Source organism: Plectropomus leopardus, chromosome 4 (genome assembly GCF_008729295.1).
Source record: "Plectropomus leopardus isolate mb chromosome 4, YSFRI_Pleo_2.0, whole genome shotgun sequence".
Lineage (NCBI taxonomy): Eukaryota > Metazoa > Chordata > Actinopteri > Perciformes > Serranidae > Plectropomus > Plectropomus leopardus.
Genome location: NC_056466.1, coordinates 28485676 through 28511415, shown reverse-complemented (window position 1 = coordinate 28511415; position 25740 = coordinate 28485676). Strand labels below are relative to the sequence as shown.

The following is a 25740-nucleotide window of genomic DNA, read 5'->3' as shown; positions in this document are numbered from 1 at the left end:
ACCACAAAACATTTAGCAGCTGGCCTATTTCAAACATGAGTGTTTTGGCTTTCTGCCTCTTTTGATCCCCTCCACTTTTGCACATCTCCTTTCTGACTTACAACACAGCCAACAGCTTGCTGCCAAACAAAGGGATTCCTTTCTTAATCTGCTATCTGTCTAATCTGCCAAATCTTTGAAATTCATACACATAAAACATGCTAAAGAAACTGCCAGAGCTCCAAATATTTAGTCTTAGTTTCCTGAACAATTTGGTCAAAAAGACAAATGAGGATGTTACTCAGTCAGCTTACTGTTTATTTCTGCTGCTTGTCTGGTACAAGAAGCAGATGAACCACACAAGTCCATATACATGTGCCTCACACACACCCTGCTTCATTCAGCCTGTGTTTGCGTTGTTGTAGCAACAAGGGTGTATCCATGCTGCAACTCCTGCATGTGGCAGATGACCACATCTGATTTCTCATGTACTAACAATGTCATATTTCTCTAAAACAATCATGACACATTTAAAACCATTGTCACAAGCCTGTTAAATCATTCTATGCTCACACAAAAAAAAGTCATTTTTCAAGAAAAGTGCTGCTATAACACTATTCCACTGGGTAATGTGTAACCATCTATGGTATAATCTGTATTTAACAAGTGCATCAATGAGAATTAATGTTCTCCTGAGAGGGAACGGGTGTGTATGCGGACATACACACACAGATGAGACGGCATAAATGGCCTTCTGAATGTTTTAGAGCTGAGATGAACAGTATGTGAGAGGGACACAGCTCCCCTCTTCCCTGAATACACATAAATACTTTATCTGACACCCGTCTTTCATTTTGAGGAGGAGAGATCTTTTCTTAATCTATGATAGATGGGTTAAGTGCTTTTAGAGAGGTGGGGGCTATAGAAAATTATACTACCAAAAAATGGGAAATTCCTTAGATGAGTGTGTCTGTAAAAGATTAAATGAGAGTGAAGGGCATGCTGGTTATGCTCACTGCCGATGAAAGGCAATGAAATCCACACAGGAAATGAGTGACGTTGCAGGCCTATTGCATCTGAACTCAACTGGATGACTAACAGCTTTGCAGAAAACAAAAAAACTGGAGGAGTGAAGTCATTTTTTGAGACTGGGAACTTAATTAAAAATTCACACTGTGAACTATGATTGCTAATTAGTTCATTTTTTATTTGCGTGAACCTAACTTTCAACTAGCTCTGGTGAAGTGTGAGCATGCACAACACTGTCAGTGATTATCTGACCACAAAACTGATGACGAGGCAGAAAACATCTTTCGACTATGAGCTACATGTCTAACCAGATTAGACAGTGACAACTTCTGGCTACCATTTTGGTGAGAAACCAATATATGTTGCAAAAACAGATATAGAGAGGTAAATAGAGAACCATTTAAGTTACAATGGTGTGTTGCAGAAACCAAATGTAGACTTTAATGTGGTGGTGGCCTCAGTACCTCTAATTGAAGCCGAAAAGGAGAGCCAATTAAATTAGCATTTGTATCAAGTGCACTGTAAATTCCATTAAACCCTCCAGCTGAGGCGCTCTCTGCAACCTTGCGTCAAACTTTTAATTACAGCCCTTCTTCACACTAAATGGTTAATTACACACAATGAGAGAGAGCGAGAGAAAGAGAAACTGCGTAAGAACAGAGAACAAGTGAGCATAGATGAAAGGGGTGAAATAAGCATACACAGCAGACGGAAATGCATAAAGGAATCAGATATAGAGCTGAAAATCCATGAACAAGGCATAATGGGCAAGAAGGTAGGGGATCTGTTATTGTAAAGAGCAATTGTGATTGGTTCCCTGAGCTGAGTGCCAGGCAGCGCAGGTTCCCACATCTCTTCTGTCTATTGTCTGCAGAGCCACTTTATTATGCAGCCATGTTTACAGAAGGGGGAGGGCTGGACACAACACACAGGCCTGTATGCCCTGCACAATGGTGCGTTTCTTAATCCAATAAGAGCTCAGAGGTAGGGAAGGGAGGGGAAATGCAGGATGTTTTAAAGTGGGCTTTCATTTGTGTACAATAATTGTACACATGCTGCTTTTATCCAAGTAGTTTGATGCGCATGTGCATGAATGCATGTCTTGTAGCTCATGAAAACAAGCTAAAGAAAAGCTGTATGCCTTAGTAAAATAGTAAGACGTGGTCTGTTTGGTTTTGTCCAAGAAATCAGATCAAAACAATATGGAGGTAGAAGAACAAATAGATGATGAGTCTGACGAGTGCATGAAGTGCACACACTGAAAGCAATTGGAGTTTGGACTGAGTTCATGACCTCTCTCTATTTCACACCTCTCATTTCCTTCTGCAAATCGCCTGTCGTAGCAGATTCCAGCTCTTTACTTATTTCAACAGCAATATAACTGCTTACTCTGATATGACAGCAGTCACGACTCAATATTTTTGGTCTACAATCCACAAAATGGAGAATGTTTTCTCTTTTACAATGACATTTGTTTTTTTTGACTCGATAACCAAGAGGACCTTTGAGTCACAAAATGTATGTGCGTTTGTTTATGCACACAAGAGAGGGTCAAGTGGGTGTGTCTCTATGAGGTTCCATCTGTCAGTATAAGTAGAGGAAAAAAAGACCCTCACTCACGAACAAAATAAAAGGCAAAATTTCTCACCCCTCACCCTTCCTATAACGGGCCGTTGCTATAGGGACTGACAGTTGCCTAACGGACCTCTATTTGCCTCTTGTGACCCCCGGTGCTTCCTGTGACCTCTTCCCATCCCATGCCTCTTCCACCCTCTCTCTCTAATTAGTGCCCCCACCCCCCATCTCAATGCCAAGTGCCCCTCTCTCTGTCAAGTCTTGGTTGTTCATCTCAGCTGTTCCTCTCTGGTCTGTTAAAGATTATGACCGAGTTACCCCCTTTTTTACCTTTTAGCTCTAATATTAATAACCTTGCTCTCTGGGTAAGGAGCATTAAGAGGATCATACTACACCTCCATCCGAGGTCAGTGCCTCAGGGCAACAACTGCCTGAGGAAAGATGTCTTTGGGATTACTGAGATATGTAGCATGATGCATGGAATCTCAAACATTTTAAAGCTGACACCCAAATCAAAGACGGTGGTCTCCACCAGTCAGAGCCCCAGGGTTAGTAGAGCATAGGGAATACAGCGGGCAAACGGAGAAGCACTCATTTGCAGTCTCAATGTGCTATATTCCTCATATGAAGGTCTTATATAATATGAATAATATTCCAAGGCATTATGACCATACACTACATTTAATTAACAAGACAATCTCATCAAGTCAAATTCGACTGGTAAAATAATGCGGCGTCAGTGACAGTAATCTGAGGGAAGAGCAAGAGGACCTTAAACTGCCAGTCTCTGAACCTTAAACCCTTCTCCCACCCCAAATTTGCACATATATGCAGGTTTTTAAAACACTTTACAACCAAATTAAAAAAGCGGATATACTCCTTTCCCATTGGCAGTAAATGAGTATGCCTTTCTGTTTTGTTTTGGTTTTTTTTTTTGCTTTTTTTGGTGTGTCATGTTCAAAGTCGCTCAGGAAAACAGGTTTAGTTAATAGCAGAAAGCAGCATGGAGGCCAGCGAAAATATTATGGTGGTTTCTGTTACATTTAGTCTTTCCTTCAGACTCTTTCCCTGCTAAAGATATAGCCACATGTTAGTGGTTTTTGTCCAGTGGGAAAGGGACTATACTGTGTAATTAGCTATTTTCTCAAAGAACTGTGTGCAATGTTTGGAGAATCAGGCCAGACATTGTTCTGAGTTTCTCTTTCACATATGTTGCACACAACAGGAGATTGTCTGTGTCACAAGTGTTTTGAAAGTACTCCATTTGGTTAAAGTAAGGGGTTGCGCCTGGGGAGAGCATGCAGGAGGCAAGCATGACATAACGCGGATTATGCAGCGCTCATGTTGCCAGGAAGTAATAGGGTGATAAACAACAAAGTCTCTTGCTGTTCCTTAAATTTGTCTGTTGATGTCAGCTTCGGCTCTTACTGTCAAAAGTTGGTTATCTCTCCAGTTAGACATTTTTGTTGCAGTTTTCATGTAAATGAACACTGTTCTTTACCATCAGATGTTTGTTTGCTTCCGGTTATGTGCAGACCTCATTATAGAAAAGTCATCAACACGCCCACTCGCTTGCTGTGAATTCTCCGGCAATGACCTGTTCCACTCACACATGGGCTCAATCAGACATTACAAGGACGTTGTATTAGGATGCTTGCACAATTAAGTCCGTTTAATGTCCAATTGAACTGATCCAGACATTTGCCTTCTCAAATCCACCTCCTCCAGGTAATGACAAGATAATTTCAGGTTTGCTGTACACGTGTGAAAGAGGCTTATAACACTTTGGCCTCAAAGAACTGTCATTCATACCAGCTGAGCTGCATCCTATTAATCTGCCTGATATTCGACATGAAGCAGCTCACTGTTGGGGGAGGGAGAAGGTGATGGGGGGAGGGGCAAGAGGCACCGAAAGGGCTCTCTTGTCAGCAGCTTGTGAGTGATCATACAACATGAATACACAGAGAAGAGAGCATTGTTTGAGTTTGTGCGCCCCTCTTGTTTCCTCTCTCTCTGCCCCCCTGTCTCTCACTCCATCCCTCACTCTCCTCCTGCACTTGACATGCACGCAGTGCGAGCACACGGGGGGGTAGAGGAAAAACAATTATGCTTGGCAGTCATAAATCCACAGGATGTAATTCACAAGCTATTCGCTATTAATTCATTGAGTGTTTATAAATGTGGTTAACAGAAGAGAAAAGCAGCCCGAATGCTAAAGTAAATTAGCCTCTAATTAGATTGCGATTCATGAAATTCCCTTTCAAAAGTGTTGACGCAATTAATAGCATGTGAAATTGCAAATTAATGCAATGCAGAATTATACGACGCACTTGTGTTTATGTGCGCCTCTTGCCACTTTGAAAAACATAATGCTGTTATCACCGTGGTGACACCGTGTAAATATGTTTTCTCCTCAGATGCGGTCGCCCGGGCCGAAGCATATCGCGGGTGAAATGAAAACAGGTGGAAGAAACAGCGTGGGTACAGAGGAAAGTGAGGGACGAGTCGGCGACGGGCATTACATTTGTTCTCTAACCTTTCGGCAGTGAAAAGTGCGCGAGCAGCAAAAATGGAGATTGCAGATTTTCTGATTATCGGGGTGTGGGAATGCAACAGACACAGTGTGGTATTACTGTGGCTTTCTGTGCCGCTGTGAAGCCACCTGTTTCATGAATTGCAGTTGTGTAACTTCCTGCTAACTTCAATAATGTGTGTGTGTGCATGCGTGCGTGAATAATAAAAGCCGCCATAGCTAGTATATTACTTCCTTTGCTGCTTTGCAATTCCACAATGTAAGCATTTGCTTCAGTCATTTAAAGGCTCCGAGTCACTGTGAAGAGGGATGTGCATGTCTTTTACTATGACTGTGGGCATCTAGAAACACAAATCTGTAGGTTGACAGATACTCGCTTTCCAGATACATGTCACGCAGTCCTGTGTGTGTGTGTGTGTGTGTCTTGGCATGTGCATGTTTTTGTCAAGTATGTGCAGCAGTCAAACTGAGTGATTGTGATTGCAGCAGTGGCAGAGATTGTGATGAAGCTGCGTGTGTGCTGGGGGTAAATAATCAGCATCCCTCTGAAGTAATGGGGACTACAAGGGAGGGTGGCTGGGTAGGTGTGTGGGAGGGGGATGGGAGGGGCCCAGCATCAGAGGTCCAGCCTGTGTGTGGGGGGTGGAGGTGGGCCCGGGCAGTGGGACACTGCCTCCTGGAGCCCTGCGTACGGTGAAGCTCCATGCCTAATGGGGGGCAGAGAAGTTAATTCCACTGCGCCGAAGCTTTATCTCATTTTCATACATATGAACGCGCCGGGCCGAGATCGATTACCGCAAACAAATTGAAATGCCTGGGACCGAGGAGGCCTGCAGAGAGGAAAGAAGAAAAAGGCATTGCGGGTGGGGGAGGTGGTGTGTATGTGTCTATGAATTTCTGAGAGTGTATAAGGATGGCAGAATTCACTGATATGGATGGAAAGACACAAATCACTACCGCATACTGATTTTCTCCCCGCCTGCATATACACACACCTCTATTATTTAGAGTCACGCTTGAAAACTCAACTCATTCCAGTTGATGCCACCTTCCTTTTAAGACATATTGCAGATGGGAGGTTATAAGCAAACTCAGAGGTCCTGATGGCTCACTGAGCGATTAGTCTTCAAACAGGCCCTCTTTCCCGTACTTTCTTTATCTCTCTGTCTGCATGAGCACCCACTACACACACACACAATCAGCTTCTCATTCTGTGTCCCTTTCTCTCTCTATCTCTCATTAAGCATACCATAAAACAAATGTCCATGTCATTAGTCCCCTTCTCTATTAGCACCGTCATTGACTCCCGACGGTCATTTTTGGCACTCGTCGAAAGTGCTCACTGCTTCATTACTTTCTTCCCTCCCTTTCCTTTCCTTCCTGCCTTTATCTGGCCCCACAACGCCCTGTTACACTTCCTCTGTCTTAGATTTCCTTTCCTCCTCCCTCCCTCTAAGCTCTTAGCTTCTCCTTTCCCTGCCCATGGCCTCTCTCACAGGCAGAGTTTTCAATATTTCCTTTCTGACTCTCAGCATTTCCTGTCAGTAACACTTGATACAGCCCACATACGCACCTCATACACTGTAGTCAGAAAGTATTAAGGCTGGGATATGCTTCTCATTGTTTTGGCTCTAATCCGGCACATTGGATTTGAAATGAAACAATGAGCACAGAGGCCCACTGATCATAAACAAATACCCACAGTTTCCCACAGAATGATAGTGTATGTGTGGTGGTAGCTGATGACAAGGGGGGGGGGGGGGGCAATGGGTCCCAAGACAAGGAAAAATTATATCTGTATCGTACTGTTTCTCTGAACTCTTTCTCAGTAGCAGTTTGTGAGTTCGGGGGTAGATAACTGATCGGATCAGATCAATGTATCTGAGGAGCACCTGGTGATAGTAAGTGCAAACTTTCAGAGCAAGCAGAATGAATAGATTAGTTTGACTTTCAATGCACATGACAATGCTGCTCCATCTGTGCCAAGAGTGTGTTCTGTGGTCCGAGAGTGTGGTGCGATGAATAACCAAACGGTATGTATAGGCAAAACCTTATGAGAATTCTGAAATGAGGAAATCTATTTGTGGCGGCAGATGTTTTCAGCATGGCGGGGTGTCACAAATAAATGACTGTGTGGGAAACCCTGAATACGAAAACCAGTAAGGTTTTCTATAGCCAAACTATGAAATAACCTCCACACAAATAAAAGCCCTCTGAAATTAGCAATAAAGTGTCTGTGTGTGTTTTTTTTTTCAATTCAAATCCAACTTGTTGTAGTGCAGAGCCAAGACAAAGAAATACTACTGTTTTAATACTGAACATTAAAATGTATATGAGGACAAATATACAGAGACATACAAACTACTGCATGAAGAGGCCCCAGCTCAGACTGTCTGACATTTATTGCTGCCCCCATAATCCTTTGGGGCATGTGGAATGCCACCATCTGACAACCACAAACCTCTTCTCGCCACAAAAAAACTCTTCAGCCTTTTGGTCAATAGTCTTGGTGGACAAACAAAAAGCGGAACTCAACTCTGCCTCATCACCGCTACTAACATACCATCGGGCAAGGCATTTAAACCCCAACTGCTTGAGTAAAGCTGTTCAGCTGCGAACAGATAAGACTGTAGTTGTAAAAGACAGCTTCCAGGTGTGAATGTAAACTATGTGTGAGTGTAAGCCGGGTGTTCCAGGAAAGAAGCATTCATGCTCAGCGAATCTGCCCTGTTTAAATATATTTTTTTTTAAACAGACACTGCACACTGTATAATATGCTCATACTCTCCTAAAGTTCTATGGTGCTCTCTAAATACTAATTGTGACAAGGACCCAATGTCACGGTACTGTACTGTATATATAGAAAGAGATACATAATAAAACTTGGAAAGGTCTGATCTTTTTTTCTCTGAGAAAATAATTTCCATCTTAATCACTGAAGCACAAGAACAGTGGCATTAAATGTGTATTCAAATTAGAAGCAGCTCGCTTTGTTAGGAGGCTTTACAACTCGGATAATAGGCCAAGCTCACAGTCAGGGTAGTGAAACACAGGGAGGGCAATTAAATAGAGAGGTCACAGTCCAAGGCAAGCTGCGGTGACCTTTGTTAAAGCCCAACAGTTAGACCCAGATGGCCAAGCTGCTGCTCATACTGCAGGAGGAACACCACGCGTGCTAACAGACACACTAGGAGGATTTACAATCCTGTACAAAATGTGTGATAAATACTACTGACCATGAACATTCATGTCAAATTTTTTGCTAATGATCTTGCTCACTCTCTCAAACAGTCATTCATCATTATCATCATCATCATCAAATGTATCATTGTGTATTTCTTAAGAGAGATCATGTGTACAACCCTTTCATTATTTTTAAGCAACTGAGAGCAGCAGAGGCAACTCTCAGCATTTTGTAAACATTTCAAAAGAAAATTTTCACAGCAGTGTCCTCCTCAGATCTATTTTAACATCTTACGAGAACACCAGGGGCATGTGAGGACACTGTTCTTTCACTCTCTCTGCATTTCTGCTGGACTCCATGCTCTTCTTTTATTCCTCTCTCCTCCTCTCTCTGTTTTCCTCCCTTACCCCCCCCATCACTCTGCCCACACCACACTCAGTGTGCTGCTGTCTGAGTGCCCTCACGCTCCACTGCCTGCTGCTGCGGGCGCACTGGGCGTCACTGTGCATCACTCTGCGTTAGACTCTACTGTATTTGCTGTGCTGTGTGTGTGCATTTGTGTGTGAGAGTCAAACGGCACAATTGTGCATGCATGTGCAAAATGTGTGTCCATCTGTGTATTAGAATGCTAAATGCTATGTGTGTGTAACGCGTGAATAATGTGTGTGAGTCTGTGTGTGTGTGTGTGTGTGTGTGTGTGTGTGTGTGTGCCTTTAAGGGTCGGTGTGTGTTAATCAGAGCTGATTAAAGGGGACCTATTTTAAAAGGGACCTATTATGCTCATTTTCAGGTTCATACTTGTATTTTGTGTTTCTACTAGAACATGTTTACATGCTTTAACGTAAAAAAAAAACAACATCACTATTTTCCTCATACTGACCGTGCTGAAAAACCTGTAAACACCCTCTGTTTAAAAAATGCTCCATTTTAGTGCTCGTCTTTCTGGTATTGCACATCTTTCCGTCTTTACGCTGTCATTTCAGTCAGAGAAAAACAGACGGAACAAGGAATAACAACACTTTTTACCATGAAAAATTTCCAATAAAAGCTTATAAACACATCTGGACATGCCTAAGCAGGAGTATCATCCAGAATTGTGGAGAAATTAAACACACTGGCAACCATGATTACGTTTCCTTGCAGTTAGCATGTAGCAAAATGCTCGTCAGCAGTATACTTGCAGCTGGAAAATGACTGTGCATAGTGACACTTTCTGCGATTTAAGGTCCAATAAAATCTTTCAAATATAACTGTACATGTTTCAGCACGAATATAATCTGGGAGACACAGTAAAGCATAATAAGTCCCCCTTTAATATTTATCAGTGGTTAGAATGTGGTTTTACAGAATGAGGTAGATAAGAGGGTGTAGTTCAATTGATTATGACACTCACCTTTGGGTTTCTGATCAGCAGCCTGCAGAGAAAGGACAAGAAATGGATTAAGGAACTTAATAGTGAGGCTGATGTTTAATAATCATTTATAACTGTAAATAAATCAAGAGCGTTATGACAAAACATAGACTTTATTCAAGAGAAAAGGTGTTTGTATTACTTGGTAAAGTCATCCAATCTATTAAACCATTCAGTAATTTTTTCTGTTGAATGGCAGCAGGCATTAAACAGAAGTAGTCAGTTGTCAGTTGAAGTAGTCAGTTTGCTGCATTCAAATCTGCCAAAGCTATTGATTTGATTAGAAAAACCCATCCTCTGCCTACTAATAGACTCAAAACAGATGTGCCTCTGGGTGTGTTTGTGTGAGTATGTGCATCACTTTCACCTTCACCTTTTTCTGAGCGACGTCCGTCTTGGTCTTTTCGTCTTGTTTTTTCTTTTTCTTTTCTTCCATCAAATGGTTCTCTTTCTTCTGTCGCTAGCTTCTCTCAGCTGTCAAATGAAAAAGGGAAAGAGCACTGAGTGAAAGGTGAAGGAGAAGGGCTCAGAATCAGCTCGAAATGCATAGTGCCCATCATTTTTTTTCATTATTACAGTTTTGTAGACCCATGAGTATCACACGCTTCACACACATATGACATTCAGGCACATTCACACTGTCTACACAAAGAGATATTCCACACAAAAATGTGCAATTGTGTTCGCACACACACACACACACACACACACACACACACACACACACACACACACACACACACACACACACACACACACACACACACACAGTGAATAATACACTTTCAACCCCTTCCGTCTGATCCGTGTGTAAGCCAGAGCCAAAGTGCACTCAGTGTCTGGAAAAACTTTTCCATCTACAATCATCACCTCATGCGAAAATCATGTCAGGCACTTCTGAGAAACACTTTCCTTCATGGTCAAAAACTGTAAAAGGAGAAGGTGGAATTGAGGGGTTATAAAAAAGGAAAAGGAAAAAAAGGCACACAGGAGAGTGAGAGGCAGGGATAAATAAAGAGACAGAGAACAGTAAGAGTGAAGGCCTGTGTAAAATGGCTGGTTTAAAGACAGCAGGAAATGGCAAGAAGATAAAAAGGCAAGGGATTAAAAAGGACTGAAAGGAAGACAACGTAAAGGCCAACAGACTGACAGAATAAGACACAAGTGTTTTTTGGGTTGTTTTTTTTTTTTTTTTTGAACAGCAATCTGTTTCCAGTGGGTGTGAGTCAAACAAGCTAGATAGCTAGCCCAAGGGCCAGGGAAACTAAGTGCCTCTTTTCAGCCCTGTATTTCCTTTGGCACAGCTTTAGTGAAAGCTCCTGGAAACTATTAGAGGCATGAGCTGGGCCATAGGGAACAAGTTTTGTGTGTGTGTGTGTGTGTGTGTGTGTGTGTGTGTGTGTGTGTGTGTGTGTGTGTGTGTGTGTTTAGTCTTCACTAAGTGCAATGGACACTAATCTATTATACAGCACTATGTCATATCAAATCAATGATGCCACTCTGTAAAATGTGCAAATGCAATCGATCATCTACCCATCACTCTGAAAAATTGTTTATTCCTGTTTTCTGGCCATCGTGCTAACCGTGCACGTATGCATGCACACAAGCCTGCCTTCTTGCCTTCTACAATAAGCTTTTGCGCTTTATCCTTGTGAACTGGGAGGACATGACTTTCTTTCAAAGACTGTCCCACTGCACACCAACACACAAGTTTCACAAAAATAAAATGCTAAAAAAATACTTTCAGTCAAATTGCTTTTTCAACTAAAGCCACAGAGGAACATACCTCTACGGAGGCAAATATTAGAGAACTCAAAGCCACCCGTTTATGTGTCTGAATCTGTCATAACTTTTTAAATTCTTTGGATTGTAGGCACTGTATTCTGAGTACTAACGTGTGATACTCCTGACAATGTCTAATTGAATGAATTTGTTTTTGTCTAAGGGAGACCGTTTTTGACTGTGACTTTATTTGCAACAAATAACAACCAATAATCGATTAGTTGTCAACTAATATTATAATCAATTATCCAGTTTGAGTAATTCTTTAAAGAAGTGTCAACATTCAGTGATTCCAGCTCCTTAAAAGTGTATCTTTTCTAGGGGTTGGAATATAATATGATGATATAATATCACGATACCTAAGTTAGGATACAATATCACTGCGATTTTACGTGTTATGATACGGTGAGAATCATAACACTGATAAAGTTTCCAGTCTGTTCGTCTCACTTCAGTCATTGTTATTGCACAGAAATGTATGTTGTGGTCTGAAAAAAAAAATTATATTCTAATTTTTATTTGTAATGTTAATAAGTTACTTATAAAAAGAATCGATACATGGCATCCAAATATTGCTATGAGATAGTATACAAAAATATTGCAATACTACGCTGTATCGATTTTTTCCCCATCACTAATATTTTCTGGTGTCTTTAGTCCTCTATGACAGTAAACTAAATATCTTTGGGTTGCGGACAAATCAAAACATTTGAGGACGTCATCATGGGCTTTAAGAGAAAATGATCAACCAATTCATCGACAAAGAAAATAATCGTTAGTTGCAGCCCTTAGACTTGATCATCAAGCCTAATAACTTTGCGCTTAAAGTAATAACTAAATGATGATATCTGAATGTGGTCTGACAATTCATCATAGAAAGTAATTTATCAAGCAAAAAATGTCAAAACAGTTGCTGCTTTGAGCTTCACATTATTGTGATTTTAGACTGACAAAACAAGCAATCCTTCACTATTTTCTGACATCTTAAAGACCAAACTTTTATTTGATTAACTGTAAAAAAAAAAACCTGACAGATTAACTGATAATGAAAATCATTAGCTGAAGCCCTAATGTTGATTAATGTGTTCTCTCCCTGACAAGTAAACTGAACACAAAATAAAAAACTTGCCAACACACGGCCTGGAAACGCATCAAAATCTGAATGTATGAATGAATCATAACACTCATAACAGAAGATTAATGAAAAGGCCTGCCTCCCACTGTGCTGCCCACTGGCAGGGGGAGGGAGCTGTCAATCAAACAGACAGGAGAGGCCTCACGGAGACTGTGTGATGCTGGGGTAATGTCTATGGCAGTGAGAAAGAGAAAGAAAGAGGAGAAAGTAGACAAGCGTTAGACAGACATACAGATGGACTAAGAGAGAGAGAGGTAGAGGAAGAGAGACAGTGAACACTTGTCAACAATGAGTTTGAGCCAAACCCAGGGGAACACTGCCAGTCAAGTGGCCATGGCAGCACGGTAAAACAAAAAGAAAGGAGATATCCTTACTTTTTTCCACCTCCATCTGGATTTTCTCTTCTTCACTCCCTGTTCCCTCCCTCACCGCGCTCTAATTCTCTCTTACATTCACACGGTCCTATTTTTCACACTGAGGAGTCTGCGTGTGTCATTGTGCTATCTCAGCAGCTAGGAGAAGACAGCCCTCAAGCAATAAGTAGGAGCCCAAATTGTGTATGTGTGTTTGTGAGCATTCAGATAAATTATATGTCGTATGTGCAGCATATGTGCAGTAGTCTATTTCTTGGTCATTCTCTAAGCAGTGACAGCATGCCAACAGAGATGGGGGATTTAAGTAGTAAGAAAATGGCTTTTGCCTTTAACCCTTTAAAACCTGAGTAAAATAGCTTGATTTATTTCTAAAACGTGGGAAGAAGGCAATGAGCAACATAGGAAGAATTGACCCGGAAATTAGCAAGAAATAAGTAAAAAGTACAAGAAAAAACCTGGAGAAAACAAATGGGGAAAGTTAAAGTTAAACCAAAACATGAAAATGAGCTGAAAAAAAGCTCTGTTGTGGGACTTTTCTGCTAATTTCTAAATTTTTTTTTTTTTCCCCATTTTTGAAAGACAGCAAACCAATTTGCTCCAGGTTCAAAGGTTTAAATACTTGTAAAAGGTGTGAGAACAGCACAAGAAAAGTGATGACGACCCAGGTTTTAAAGCGTTAACGCTGGCTGCTACCCTTTTCTCTTCCACCAACTAGTGACAGAGCCTCTCAACTACAGCTGACGACAATTTCATATGTCACTCTATGAGCTGTCTTTCAGGCTGATGTAGTCGATGCCAAAGTTCGCTTCCCTCCTGACCTCCTTTGCCTACCTGCCTCTCCCCGGCTCTCCCCCTCTCGCTCAGTACTGCTGACACCAGCACCTCCTCAGCATTGACCCTGGGGTGTCTCTGCGCTGCCTTCCAGCATCAAGTTCACCCTCGCTGGCAATATGACACTGCAATTAGGCAAAATATGTCCTGTTTTGAGGTTACTGACCTACACAGTCGCAGTGTGTCATGCAGTCTTCTCTTACACTACAGCGGCTCAGATCACCTTAGCCAACATAACGTGGCCTCTAACTAAACCAGTAGTTTTCTTGGCCTTAAAAGAAAACATGATTAAAGATTTTATGGGCTAAGAATTTGTTTACTTTATGATACCTTACCCAGGATGTCTACAAGGGGTAGGGGAAAAATTGGTACAGCATAGTAACGTGATATTTTGGAAAGGAATATTGTATTTATACACAAACTCCAGGAACGGATGTTTTTAATAAAACACTTATTAATATTATAAATTAAACTTTTGGTAGCCTACACTTAAACATTAAAATGACTTGCTTCTTCAGACCACCAGACATGTTTTTGTGATAAAAATAACTATTGAAAAACATGACCTTTGAAACTTTTTCTTATTGTTATATAAATCAGATGTTGACTTTTTTTTCCTTTGAGAGGCATAATTTACAGTTGAAAAAGGGTAATAAATTGCAATATACTGAATTATACCTTATCGCAATACTCAGCATATTGCAAAACGTTTAAAAACACAAAGAAATTGTATCAAGGTCAAAGTATCATGAAAAATATTATATGAGGCCTCTGGTGATTCCCACCATTAGTGTTTACAGGCATCAGACACCTAAATGTAATGCTTTTTAAACTAATTTAAGACTGGTTTATGGACAAATCATTAACTGACTTTGACAAAAACTAATTAAATGGATGGAGTGAAACAAATGTATTAAATTGAATAAATGGAATCATAAGACAAATGAAAATATATTAAATGTTTGTGACAATGGAGACTACAGAAAATTCTTAAGGCTATTTAATGACTTTTGAGGCCTTAATATATATATATATATATATATATATATATATATATATATTTATATTTATATTTATATTTATATTGAATCCAACAGATGTTCAGGCTTTTTAAAAAAAAAAGGAAAAGGAAAATAACATGCTTCACTAAAAAAAAATGCAAAATAGTTTGATTTACATGTTGTATCATGAAAGCTAGCAAGCTGTTCACCAATATTTCCAAAATGCAGTTGTGTATTGTCTAAAGTCGCAGGTGTATGCAAAGCTGGCAGATGCTTCGAGTCTGTTCATCCAAAAATTTGCTTCGATGTACAAACAGCATCACTGTCTCTTCTACTTCTACATGTAATGAATACAACATAACATTTTAATAGTTTTGAGTGGTTGGACTGGAAATCTGCAAGGGCAATGGTAGCTGCTCAAGCTTAACTCGGCAAAGCATGAAGCTACCTTTGTATTGGATGCATAGACAATATATATATATATATATATATATATTTTATATTATATTTGCAGTATACATGTAAATCTATACTAGCGCTGAGGCTAGTAAAGGCACACAGGCAAGCCAGGGTGTTTAGAGCTAAAACTATTACCATCCCCTCACATTTATGAAGCGGTTCTACAGGAAATTCAACATGCAAGGACCCCACAACCCTGACCTAACCAATGATTCCATGTTGACTTTGAGGCTTTTCTTAAGAATACAGAGCTGAGTAGGAAAACATCCCAAGTCTAAGCAAACCAGGGCCGCAGGGAAATTGGAAAGAAATTGCACAATGAGGCACTATCCTCTCTTCCTGTGCCGCACAAACAGTTCCATATCCTGGGACTTTAGGGCTAAGCTATAGAGAAGGAGGCATGATAACAGGAACACACTGTACAGGAATGAACAGGCTAGAAACACACACAAACCCAGTCCCATAAAAACACACAGGCTCACACAGGGAGGCTTGATGTACACAGGCAGGAGGCAGTCTGTCTGATGCCTGTCTTTTTCCGGCAGAGAGAGAGAGGTGGGAGGAGGCGAAGGAGAGCCGAGGATTGAGGGGGGGGTGATGATAGGAAGGGGGGAAAAAAACAGGCGAAGGATGAAAGCAGACGCAGAGCAACACCAATTAAGAACGACAGCCGCCGGAGAACCAGACAGGGCAGAGAGAGAAAGAAGAGAGACGATGCTGGGAGAGGGAAAAGACAGAAAGAATCCTCACTGGAGAAATGGAGGAGTTGTAGAAAAAAAATCTGAACGGAGCACTATTGAGAATGGCAGACAAGGAGAGACGGGGGGACGAGCTGGAGGAGGAGGAAGGGAGAAAGCGGAACCGAAATATCCATGCACCTTGATCACTAGTTTCTAGAGATGCAGGGAGAAAAGCGAGGGGTGAGGGGGAAAACAATGCAAGGGTGATGGAAAAAGAGAATAAAGGGGGGAGCGAGACAAAGGAAAAGAGACACTGAGGTAGAACTTGAAAACAGGGGAGAGCTGCGAGGAAAAACATGAAGCTTCGCATGTTCTGAAAGGCTGTCGGGCTTTCCTCTCTCAGCAAAAATAGTACCATGATCAGGCAGTGGCAACGCTTGCTGAAGGCGATAAAGGTGGCCGCCTAGGGCACAATCCCAAGGGGGGCGCCAAAGATGTGTCCAGAAGAAAAAGTTTAAAGGGAGTCTTTAATGTCTAAACGATGCCTGAGTCAAGTGGACGTCAGAGGAGCCTTTGGAATATATAGAGGATTATATCTACTTCCTTATGCATAACCCTCCCATCTACCTGTTAGTGTACCCACCTCATCAACTACCACTGCACCACTGAGAGGAGCTGTGTAGAGAAAGGGAAAAAAAAGACAAATCCAGCAGAGGGAGAGATAATGAACATTAGTTATAAGCTGCTGGTGGCCACAAACAAACAGCTCACGGAGGTTGCATTGACTTTCATTGCGAAGCATTCATGCTCTATTCAGTAATAATGAGCATTGGGTGAAGGTCAACTTAAATGTTTTCATGATGTGTTCAATGTAGTCTTGAAAAATGTAGCTTTTGGTGAGCAAGTTGACTGAGGGAGAAATTTGCTGATATTTTCACAGCTAAATAAATTAGATATGAGAAAGGGAATTATGATATAATCAGTTAATGTTGTTTTGATGATAGTTTTTTGTCTTTGATTTATTTGATTTTTATAACACATTTGCAACAGGTTCTTGAAAGCAGACTAGCACGTATTTTAATCTTATTTGTTATTGTTAAATGAGCTATTTATTTGCATTTTCACGGCAAGCATGCAGTACTTTGACTGTAGACAGCTTGTCTAGGGCAGCAAATGTGCTCGAACCACCACTGGGTTGTGGCCGCAGAGTGTGGTAAATCCACTCTCCACCAACATTACCATTCGGGCAGCCACCCATTCCTGTGGCATTAGAGAAGCCACGGGGCTCTCCTGAGCCTCATTACATGCAACATTATCACGGGCAGCCCTTACCTGAGGAGTAATTCCTCAAAACCTGCTACTGCTGCTACAGACCTCGACTACTCTACACGAACACGTGAGCATTTGTGTTCACTTGACCTGAAGGGCTTGGGGAAAACAAGCTTGTAAATTCCACAGTTGATAAGCAGCAATAACAACATGTGTGTTTCCAACCCTCAGTCACACTGACACTCTCACTGGCCGCTCGGTTTCTAAGCATTCACTGCATACCAGCTTTGCTTTCAGCAGGTGGAGAGAGTGGCTCGTGAAGATATACAACACATTTTATTGCAACTAGACTGGACTTGCTCAATGAACTGTGGCGGAAATATTCTCGGCTGTTGGAATCTGCAGACGAGGGACTGATTGAGGGCGAGTGGGTGGGTGGAAAGCTGCGATTGGGAGGGCGATGCGAGGATGGAGAAAGAAAAGTCAAAGAGTCGGATAGTGTGAGAGGCAGACCTGCGTTATAAATAACAGCTTTGAGGTTTGCCTCCAGAAAATTAGCTCACAGTGTCTTGGCTGCATCCTCCGCCAAGTCGATATGAAACTTTAACACGATGGCAGCTCATTAAATAGGAAAACAGCACAATACACAAGACCAAGCAGGCTTGCTCCCTGCCAGCACCACAGCTAAAGCTTATTGAATTCAAGAAGAAGCTGTCAAGTGCGTTTGTCTTTACTTAGGACTGCTTTGTGTTTATGAGAATAAGTGGTGGTGCATAGTCTGCATATGCCTGCATATTTTGCGTATTTGTTTTAATCTGCGTGCCTGGCTGGCAGCTTAAGAGCCTGTGAGGTGACTCCTTGTCTAAAAGGTCCCGATAGTTATGAGGTGCTATTAGCATTAATACAATGGATGACCTCTCATGATTAACCTTATGCAGGAGCCCACAAACTATTTTTCTTTTTTTTTTTTACCATAGACAAAAATTGAGCACCTCTAAATGCACAATGGTATTCCTTAATAAGCTTTATAGCATGGCTTTGAAAGAACTGGCTGGCTTTTACCAACTCAGACAAAATAAAATTACACTTGTGGTAGATAAAGGCATGTCCAAATCTACTATTTAGATCAGTCAAATAGCAGATGTTTTTTTCTGTATCTTCAGAAATTGACTTATTTAAATCTGTTATTGTTAAAAATGCATTGATGGCTTTCTGTTGATGTCAAAATGTTGCTAAAGCAATGTAGTGAAGCGCATTCAGGAAACAGATAAACCAGGGTTCACAACAGTGTGACTGCTGTCTAAAACTAGCATGAGAAATTACTTTGTTGGACAGCATATCGTCCCAGAAATACTTGTGATAAATGACATTGGGTGACATTCTTATGTAAACTAACACATGTGAACACAAGTGCACTATCGTACAATATGGACATGAACTTGACAATTTTTGCTGATCTGATTATGTTGATAATGTAATTATTTTAACAGGCCTTTTGCACATGCCTTAACTGATGTTTGGGGCATAAATAGGGAGTGAGAAAAGTCTTTAACCTCTCTTTCAATTAATGCCATACAGCCTGTCTTCACAGCCACCATCTAATTGTCAAAATCAGAATAAATCAAGGGACACATATGTACACATGGTGCATGCTAACATAAATAAGCTAATCATCTGGGCTGTGCATCCCTCTAAGTTACTTTGACATGGCCTCCACCTTTATATATACATATACAAAATGTCAACAAATTCCCTGGCAGTCAGCAGTGTAAGCAATAACAGACTCTGAGAGAGAGATGGAAAATAAGTGCTGTGCTTACTCTTCAATGAGGACAAGAACTAGCAGGGAAAGTGACAGCCCCCTCTGTAAACCTGTAGTCATGACGTCGTTGGAGATGTAGAAAAACCAGGGAAAGCAGAACGGTAGTATTGTGGACGTGCTTCTATCTTGAGTAAATATTAGCTAGCTTGGTTATATTGAACTATTGAGATGTACATATTCAATATCTTCAGTTAAATCTTGCAGATATGCATTAAAGCTCCTAACAAAATACTGAAAAAACTGTAAGTTACTACAGCAATCTCAGACTCAAAGCATTAGTGAAGATGGTGCAATATGATGTGTTGGGCTGACAGTTTATTAGCCCAAATTCAAGTATTTTCAGATCCCCAGTGCCTTAATTAATATGAATTAGGCTGCTGTTAGAACTTAATCTGCCCACAAGAAAATATATTTTGTACTTTAACACAACTCAAACATCACAAGAAATGCTTTGTTGATCATTTCCAGCAGTTCTATTAAATCAAATCCTTAAAATGTGCGCTAACAATCAAAACACACATAGTAAAAGCAAACACTTGAACTTCATTGATTGTTCTCAAGTTGATTAAGGCGATAAACAGTCCAGACGGCAAACAAATGACCCAAGTTTTCAAGTCTAAGCCGTATCCTCAGCATAGGTAGAAAGCAGAGCATGCTAGTGCTATTTACATAGCTGTAACTGAGGGCTTTGGAAGTGCTGTAGGGCCTTAGTCCTTTTACATAATGACTAAGGCAGTCTAATGTTGGTGTGGAGCAGGAAAAAGGGAACACAGTAGGCTGGATGTCCTGAATATTCTCTGTCAGCTTCCATGTGATGGCCCTCTCCTTCTCTCCACATCTCTCCAATTAGCCGACACGGAGCAGAGGGAGGGAAGGAGGGCCCCCGCCGAACCCCAGCACACTGAACATTCCCCTGGACCCCTGCCAAGACTCACAGGCAGCAGCTCGCCGGCTTCAGCTTCGCTTCCCCCATCCCCCTGCTTCTATTCTGGCCTGGCTTACCCCTGGTGGGCCCCATAAGCCCCTGCCCCCTCCATTGGCACACAACTTGGATAAGAGGGTGGGGGACGCTCAAACCACCCCAACGCCCATAGGAGTCTTTGGTTACGACTCTTCTATACCTTGTTCTTGTATGACATAATGTTCAGGGGATTAAACCTGTTTTTGTCTTTGGTACAGTTACACTATAACACTTTAAAATCTGCCAAGTTGATGTTAATCTAAGAAAAAAAGACAACCGATTGCCTTGAAAAGGTTACTAAGGATAACTACTCTTACCTTACATTTACTTTATATCTGTTTGTTAGGTTGACTTAAAATTAAAGGACGAGAAATTAACTGGATTTTTTAAAACGATAGCAACTTAATCAAACAAAGTTAGTCTGGCATAACTGAACAGTTGTGTTCACTCAGTAATATTTAGGAAACTGATTAACTTTGATAACTAAAGTAAGCACAACAAAGAATGATTAGTTTACGGGATTGTTTCAACTTTGACAAAATGCCATTGTGAGCATCTTAAGACAATACCATTGTTCTCTTTGACTTTACTTCAGATTTTAATAGACTCCATGTCATGAAGTTTTATCACAAATATCAATACTAAAACAGTCAACATTCAAAATACGTAAAACTGTTCAGTTAAGGCCCACGAACTTGGTGTACTTAAAAACCTAAGTTTCTATAACTTAAAGAGAACAAGTTAATTCACTTGTCACTTTTAATTTGGAACAACTTCACAATTAGATATGACATAAACATAAATTAAAACTGATATTAATATTTATATTTACGTTTAGCAAGGCAATCGGTTCCCTAGATTTATAAAAGTAAGATCAGCTTGTCAGTTTACGGTGAACCTGTTGGCTGCCTTTAACATTGGATTGTAAAAACTATGTGTTCTTTTACCATATAAAAAATGAATGCAGCTTGCACTCTCACACACTTGCAACCAGGAAGTGTCAAATTTAGGGCTGACAGCACTCAGAGATAAGATCATGTCTCTCACAACATGAGATCACTGTCTCATACCAAAGAAGATTAGTGTCGAACCTCAAGTGAACTCCGGCTGAGTCCATGGAGACCCAGGTTGCATAAACCTTTATGTAGACCCAGCCACCAACTGAGTATACCACAAACCTACAAAAACAAAACATAACACAACCCTCGAAAAAAAATCTGGACACTTGGAAGTGTTAATGATATATTGATAATGTTTGTTTTCGTGGTGATGACCATCCAACAAAGTATACTACAACTATTTCCTGGCTACCTATCAGTGCTACTGCCAGTACCGTACACTCCCCCCCTCACTCGCTCTAACACACATACACAAACACTCCTCATTTAGCACAATGACCTCACCACACACAACTGGTTGGTGAGTCTTTATACTGCCCCCCTCTACCACAGAATAGAGGAAGAGGGTAATGGCTTTTGGCAGCCTCCCATTGAATCCAGCTGATTCTACTGTCAACGCCTCCCTGCTGCTGCAGCACCCTGCGGCAGTGTTAAGCGTGTTATCTATCAGGATTGTGTCAGTTGTTTGAAAAGCCTCATAATCACAGGCTCAGTGACTACCACGGACAGACCTGGGCTAAGGTCAATGATGGAGAGAAGGGACAGACAACACTAGCCACTTTTCCAAAGCACGACTAAGTGGGATTTACCAGAGCAAACACAAAATGTCTGACGGGGGAGAGAAAGAAGTTTTTGTTTGTTTGAAATTGTAGCGCAAATAGACTAAGAGCTGCAGTGAAATGAAAAATCAAAACACAAGAACTAAAACTGAGCATGGGGGATACGGTGCCATGGCAAGCTGACACATTCCAATTAAATTGAACCCTTTAGTGGAAACCAGGGCTAATGATAGCAACCTGAGGACTGGACTCGTGTTCATGTTTTGTCTACAAAGGGTAAGACAGGAGGAAGCAAGCTTTGAGTTTCCTTTTAAACAAATGACCCTGCCTCCTCTGTGATAAGGAGCTGCAGATGGACTTACTGCCAGGGTTAGTCCTCGTGGCTTTCTTAATCAAAACAATGTCTAGATGCCAACAGCCTACAGCCTGGTTGGATCCAGAGCCAACATGGGTTATGGGTTTCCTGCAAGCACGCTGCCAAAATGGCAAAAGTTGTAATATAATTTAGTGAGTCTGGGCCCCAGTGAGAGGCTTGATTTCTCATTTTTGGGTCTTGTTGCGCTGGGAAAGAACCAATTATAAGTCTCAAGACTGAGAGTTCTTGCAATTTGTGTCTAGATTTGCAGATGTTGGCATGCATTGATAGACTATCTATGCTCTCCGTAGACCATCAGTGCAACCCGTGTTCTCCAAGTGGATAATTGATGCATTCCCTTTGAACCAAAAGGAACAAAGCCAAACCTTTTATACTGCTCCAAAGACTAAAAAACTGTAAGAAGGTTCAAAAGGAGAAGCACCATAGACATCATCCCAACACAACTCGTCTTGCCTTGGGGGTAACCCCAGTGCGGGTGACCTCATGCCTATACATCCCTTTTGCCCTAGTGCCCTCCAGATGAGCCACCGGCTGTGGCTGCAGTGGTAGCTATGGTGCTAAAGCTGTCATGTCTGGGCAGGGTAAGCCTTAGCTGTGCGGTATTTAAGAAAACTTGCTCTCCCACCTCCTCTTACCAGGCTTTAGGTCTTTCTTTTCTCCCTATTCACTCATTTTACATACACACCACAGAGGCCCCAGCAACATCTTTTCACCCCCCCTTACTGCATGCTTTTCGGCCTTTTGGAAAAATGGGCGTTCGCATGGAAGGGAGGAGGACCCTTGACCCTAGGGAAGAACATGGCTCTGTGTGTGTGTGTGTGTGTCTGTGAGTCAGCTGGGCGTCTGGGGTATGCAGGAGGCAGCTCATGACTTGAACAACTGCAGGGCATTAACCAACTGCCGAGGGCTTTGAGCTTGACTTAAATGGTCAGACATATAAATGGCAAAAGCGACAGGCATTGCTCGTGTGTATTCACTAGTTGAACATGAATGAATATAAACTGCTCCTGTCAGGTAGACTGGAGAGGGTTTCCAATTAAATACAGAAGAAGATGACACAAAAGGTGTAAAAACTCTTTCATCCCTCTAATAGACAATCTCCTAAACTCAGGGCTTAGGGCGAGTGTGTGAAACGAGAGGCTGTGTTGCACGTATCTGAATGCACTTTCTGTCTCCACTATGCACTTTACGTCTGTTATTGCACTGTAACTGTGTGTATCTTTATGTGGCAGCCTTTATGTCCATGACGAATTTCCCTCAGGACAAATAAGTAATCTTGAATCTTGAACACACTTACATTCCGAGACATGGCACAGACACACATAAACACCCTCCAAGGCATACACGCAAATGTGTATGTACCTCACACACAAATAAACAACATTACAGTCTCCCCTTCAGACTGAAAACGTACACATGTACGTGTGCTACCGCCGCTCGCACGCATTTTTCATTTCATCACCTCACTGGTGTGTGACGATAGAGATAAGACAGTGGTGACAGAGATGTCAGAGGGGGGGGATGAAAAGGGGGTTTGAAATTGAACGGGAAATTATGTACTTCAATTAAGACACGCGGAGGAGATATTAAAAGCTATACTCCAGTGCCTGGGGACAGGATGCAGGAAGGGGGGATGCAATGGAAGGCGACAGTTCAATCAGTATCTCCGGCTTTCTCACCGGGGGGGGGGGGGGGGGGGGGGGCAGCAGCTATGTTTAATAATGTCATAGGAATTAGTGTAGTGGAATGTACAATAGTGTGCAAGATACAGGATGAGATAGAGAAAGACTATAAAGGAGTGACAACAGAACAATCGGGATAAAATGTAAAGATGTGTCAAACTGCAGTTGCAATGTGCAACCACAAAACAAAACAATCCATAATAAGGCACTACTGTCAACATCCGACCTATACATAGTACTGTGTGATCAAACTACCACACCATTCCCCTACATAAGAACAGAAACACAGGAAAAGGCAAGGCGATTCCCTCAGTCAACTCAAGAAACCATCACACTACACGCTCACATGTACTCAGTGTGTTCCAGTGCACTCGGCCAATCATGAAAGAGCTATGATATAACACAAAACTTCCCAACATTTCAACTCACATGCTAAATTTAGTCATCAACATCAGAATGAATATTCAAAGGCAGCACATGGGAGAAAACCTCAGATCGTTTGTGAAGGGGTTTCTCATCGATCCAAAATCACATAAAGCACTATTGCGAATTTTTGCAGGGGACACCCCTCGGAAACCCTTTGGGTGTTTGGGTGCTCGCAGGGAAGACAGATTCACACAACAGCCCAGTTTTATTTCTAAGGATACACAACATGAATATTGCAAATTAAACCATACAAACAAAGATACGTTTTTATGGGTGTTTTAATAACGTAGCACTCGACAATGCCTGCTGTAGTGTTAATATCGTAGTTGTAACTGGCCATAAGTTAATGCTGCGATGTTGCTATTTATTTATCATTGCGGCTGGCTTATTTTCTTCTTCTTTTCCTAACGTTAGTCGGTAATATTTTCGATTTTTAAACACAGTGTTCAGCGATAACATTCATCAATTTCTCAAACACTATTCATTTGAGACTTACCTTGCGTTAACCACAGCTTTGGCAGCTTTCAGTGAAGAGTCGGTGCATGGCAGAAAAAATACGCAGAAAAGCATTCTCCGATGTCTTTTCTAAAGTTACCCGTAAAAAGAGATGGAGCAGAGATTCAGTCGCAATTAAAGTCAGACTTGGCAGATAAGCCGACTGCTGCAGAAGCAGCTTGGTGACAAGATACCGAGGTAAACAACGGCTACTCAGCCAGATATACGCACAGCAAGTACGGTAATTAATGCTCTGAGCATCACAAAAAAATAACAAAATATGCCGTGAAATTAAACTCGCCGAAAAACAGTTTGTTAAAAAACGTCACGATATAATGGGGGGCGGGGAGGGGGACGAAGCACCACTAACAACAAAAACAAAAAACACGAATAAAATGACTTTGAAAAGCAGCTAAATAACGCAAGCTAAAGCTAGCTGGTTGTAAGTCGTCGACCGTTGCGAGGTTTTGCAAACCAGACAATTTTCGTGAAAAATCGCCGATGAGTTCTCGCCGTGTAAACCGACGGCCGTCAGCCAGCCAGCCAGCCAACTTGTTTTAAAGTGCAAAAGAAATGTTTTTTTTTTCTTCTTCTTCTTGTTTAGGTCGCCAGCTGGACGACTAGCGACGGGCTGGCTACCGCAAATGCAAAGTGAGAAACGACTCCGGGGAAATACATTCTGTGTGGATCCAGACAGCGGAGCGGACAGTCATGGTAGGCGTTCAGTGAGCTCTCGTTGACAGTGGTCTCGCAGCCATTTTGTTCAAACTAACAACACCGCAGTCTCGCTCTCCTCCTCCCAGAGAGCTGACAGACCAGGAAGTGGCTCCAGATACGTCACCCGCGACCAACCAAAACAGCGGACGCTGACTCCGCCCGCCGCCCTCCGGCCCGCCCTCCTCCCCGCGTCCGCCAAACCTCCGAGCGGCCACCGAGGATGGACAGGCGGTCAGCTCATATTTCCAAGGTAATTGCTCAAGCATGCAGCCAATACCGGAGCTTAAATAAGAAACAAATGTAGCACTGTTATAGATTTTTGAGGGGATGATATTGTAAAG

General features: G+C 41.7%; 1 protein-coding gene across 3 annotated transcripts in view; it reads right to left on the bottom strand.

Annotated features, from left to right (window-relative positions):
* tnrc6c2 (trinucleotide repeat containing adaptor 6C2) overlaps positions 1 to 25433 on the bottom strand; it is a 59121-nt gene extending 33688 nt beyond the window's left edge. For 2 of the 3 annotated variants that reach the window (XM_042484957.1, XM_042484960.1), the window contains exons 1-3: positions 24684 to 25433; positions 10085 to 10185; positions 9694 to 9715 (exon numbers count right to left, since the gene is read on the bottom strand). In XM_042484957.1, coding sequence (XP_042340891.1) covers positions 9694 to 9715; positions 10085 to 10147 — 85 coding nt within the window. In that variant the 5' untranslated portion in view covers positions 10148 to 10185; positions 24684 to 25433. Of the gene's footprint in view, positions 1 to 9693; positions 9716 to 10084; positions 10186 to 13833; positions 13900 to 24683 lie in introns of those variants that run through there. The other variant, XM_042484959.1, reaches the window with a different exon arrangement.
* Positions 25434 to 25740: the final 307 nt, after the last annotated feature.